General features: G+C 51.0%; 2 protein-coding genes across 2 annotated transcripts; both read left to right on the forward strand.

The window, feature by feature from the left end:
• Nucleotides 1–236: 236 nt before the first annotated feature.
• Nucleotides 237–1418, forward strand: TEOVI_000306000 (uncharacterized protein; the record flags this gene model as incomplete). The annotated part of the gene is made up of 1 exon (XM_067226040.1): nt 237–1418. One exon carries the CDS (start codon nt 237–239, stop codon nt 1416–1418), a length of 1182 nt encoding a protein of 393 aa, XP_067082141.1.
• A 102-nt stretch (nt 1419–1520) lies between these two features.
• Nucleotides 1521–1823, forward strand: TEOVI_000306100 (uncharacterized protein; the record flags this gene model as incomplete). Its single annotated transcript, XM_067226041.1, has 1 exon — nt 1521–1823. The coding sequence occupies one exon, from the start codon at nt 1521–1523 to the stop codon at nt 1821–1823; it is 303 nt and encodes a 100-aa protein (XP_067082142.1).
• Between the last annotated feature and the right edge of the window lie 143 nt (nt 1824–1966).

Consider the following 1966-nt stretch of genomic DNA (forward strand, 5'->3'; position numbering starts at 1 on the left):
TCAAGGCTGAAGAGGAAGCTCGTCTCAAGGCTGAAGAGGATGAACAGTTGGGGGTTGATGGTGAAGGGGCGGCAGTGTTTGGTGATAAGCTTTTTATTATTGATTGCTTGCGTTCTTTGTGTGTAAATTTGATATCAGAGTGCTTCGAAGATGCTACATCTGTTTGTTGTGGTGGCGTTTGTAGCTTTGGTTGTGTCGTTGATGATGTGGCCTATAGCGGTGAGTTGGAATCTGTGATGTCTATGTCGTTGCTGGATACTTTTCGTGGAGGTGAAGCTTGTGTTGGTGCTGCTGAGGCTGTGACGGAATACGTGTTGTCGAGCGGAATAAGTACCGTTGCTATGCTGATTAATAACGATGTTTGTTCTTCCGGAACTTCTGAGTTTTATTATGGCGGGAGCTCTACGTTGTACGGAAGCTGTGCATTGCCAAGCCCCGACTGTGGTACCCAGGGTACGCTTAGTTGTGTCGGCGAATTAAATGGTGCTGGTGTTGCGTCTGTTGATTGCGTAATCAGTGGTTCTAGTGAGTCACCTTCTATATATTCAGTGGTAGAGTTGTCTATTGCTGAGGGTGGTGCCAATCGTTTGGTTGAAAAGCAAGGTGAGCACAGTGGTACGGTTACGCCTTCAGACCCCTCTTTGCTGTATAGTGCGCACGCTGGAAATTGTGAGAAGCGGTTCACTGCGTTCATGGTAGATTCTGTTATCAACTACTTGGTAGAGGGAGCGGGGACGGCATTGGAGGCTTTAGCGCATCCCGGTCTGCTTTCCTATTCAACAATTGAGAGCACTTTAAGCCAAAGTATTATTTCGGTTGCCGCTGCGGCGATGGGGGAGGGGGGGCTGTCCGGAGAATGGCGTGCGGGCCTCAGTGCTTTGGCTGAAAGGCTAGCCTCCGACTATATCACAGTGGCCTCAAGGGAGAAGTTGCAGCGACTGGACGAGTTCGTTTGGTATGAGGAAGCCTTTCTATCCTCAGAGGAGGCTCTGTCGCGGTCGGCTGGCCTCGTCTCCCCACAGTGCCTCTTTGGGAGGCTACAACCCAGTGATATTCGATTTCTTGCATACCATTATACAGAGCTGGTGCGCAAGGGCACCAACAATGCGGAGGACTTTTACTGTGAGGCGCGGTTGCGCGAGAATCTTTTCGAGCGTAACGACGGTAATGGGGCCTTATCATCTTCAGCGTCTGCATCGCTTTTGGCGGTAGGTGGAGAAGATGGTCTGGGGAATTCTGGGACTCAAAGGTCTCTGGGATCGCCGTGCTATGCAGGAAGTCGTGCCGGTACACTCGGCATGGACAGTCGCCGTGCAGGAATCACGCAGTTGGTGTTAGGTCATGCTCTTGAAAATCTGTTGGAGGAGATGGTAGGGGATGCCGCCAAGTGGGTTGCGTCACTTTCCGAAGTGCGATAAGTGCAATAGGTGTGTGTGAGGGAAGGAGGAAGGGTTTGTCCCTCCCCTGCGTTGCCCCCTGTGTTGTGTCATTACTCCTTTTTTTTTTTCATAAGCAGTCTCATGAACATGCAAATCCTCCACGAAGCTGAAAAAGGAGATGCGTTGGGATTGTCCCATTGTTGCTTTGGTGTTCGCTGCGTCGCCTTCTTTCGAGATGTGATTCCTGTCGAGCCCTCATGTAACAGCCTCTTAAAGAGGGAAAGCAGGAAGAATGGCAGAAAGAAGGTTAGAAAAGGAGTTGTGGCCGGACCGGCAGGGGCACTTCGCTCCCAGGTGCTAACCGGGTGGAACGATGCGCAGCGTAAAGGTGCACTGTGCTCTTTTTACTGCTTGATGAAGCCGCAGATGAAGGGCACTAGATGAGGTTTACGAAGTTGAGTAGATGTGTCGTCGCCTCTTTCGTCATTTCCATTTGTCCACGCGCGCTTCCCTCTGTGTCTTCTTGTCTTGAGCAAGCCTCGTTTTGCCCCATCTTTTTACCTTATTTTTCTCCGCCCCCCCCCCCC

The sequence above is a fragment of the Trypanosoma equiperdum genome (assembly GCF_001457755.1).
Source record: "Trypanosoma equiperdum strain OVI genome assembly, contig: ctg_645, whole genome shotgun sequence".
In the NCBI taxonomy this organism is placed as follows: Eukaryota; Euglenozoa; class Kinetoplastea; order Trypanosomatida; family Trypanosomatidae; genus Trypanosoma; species Trypanosoma equiperdum.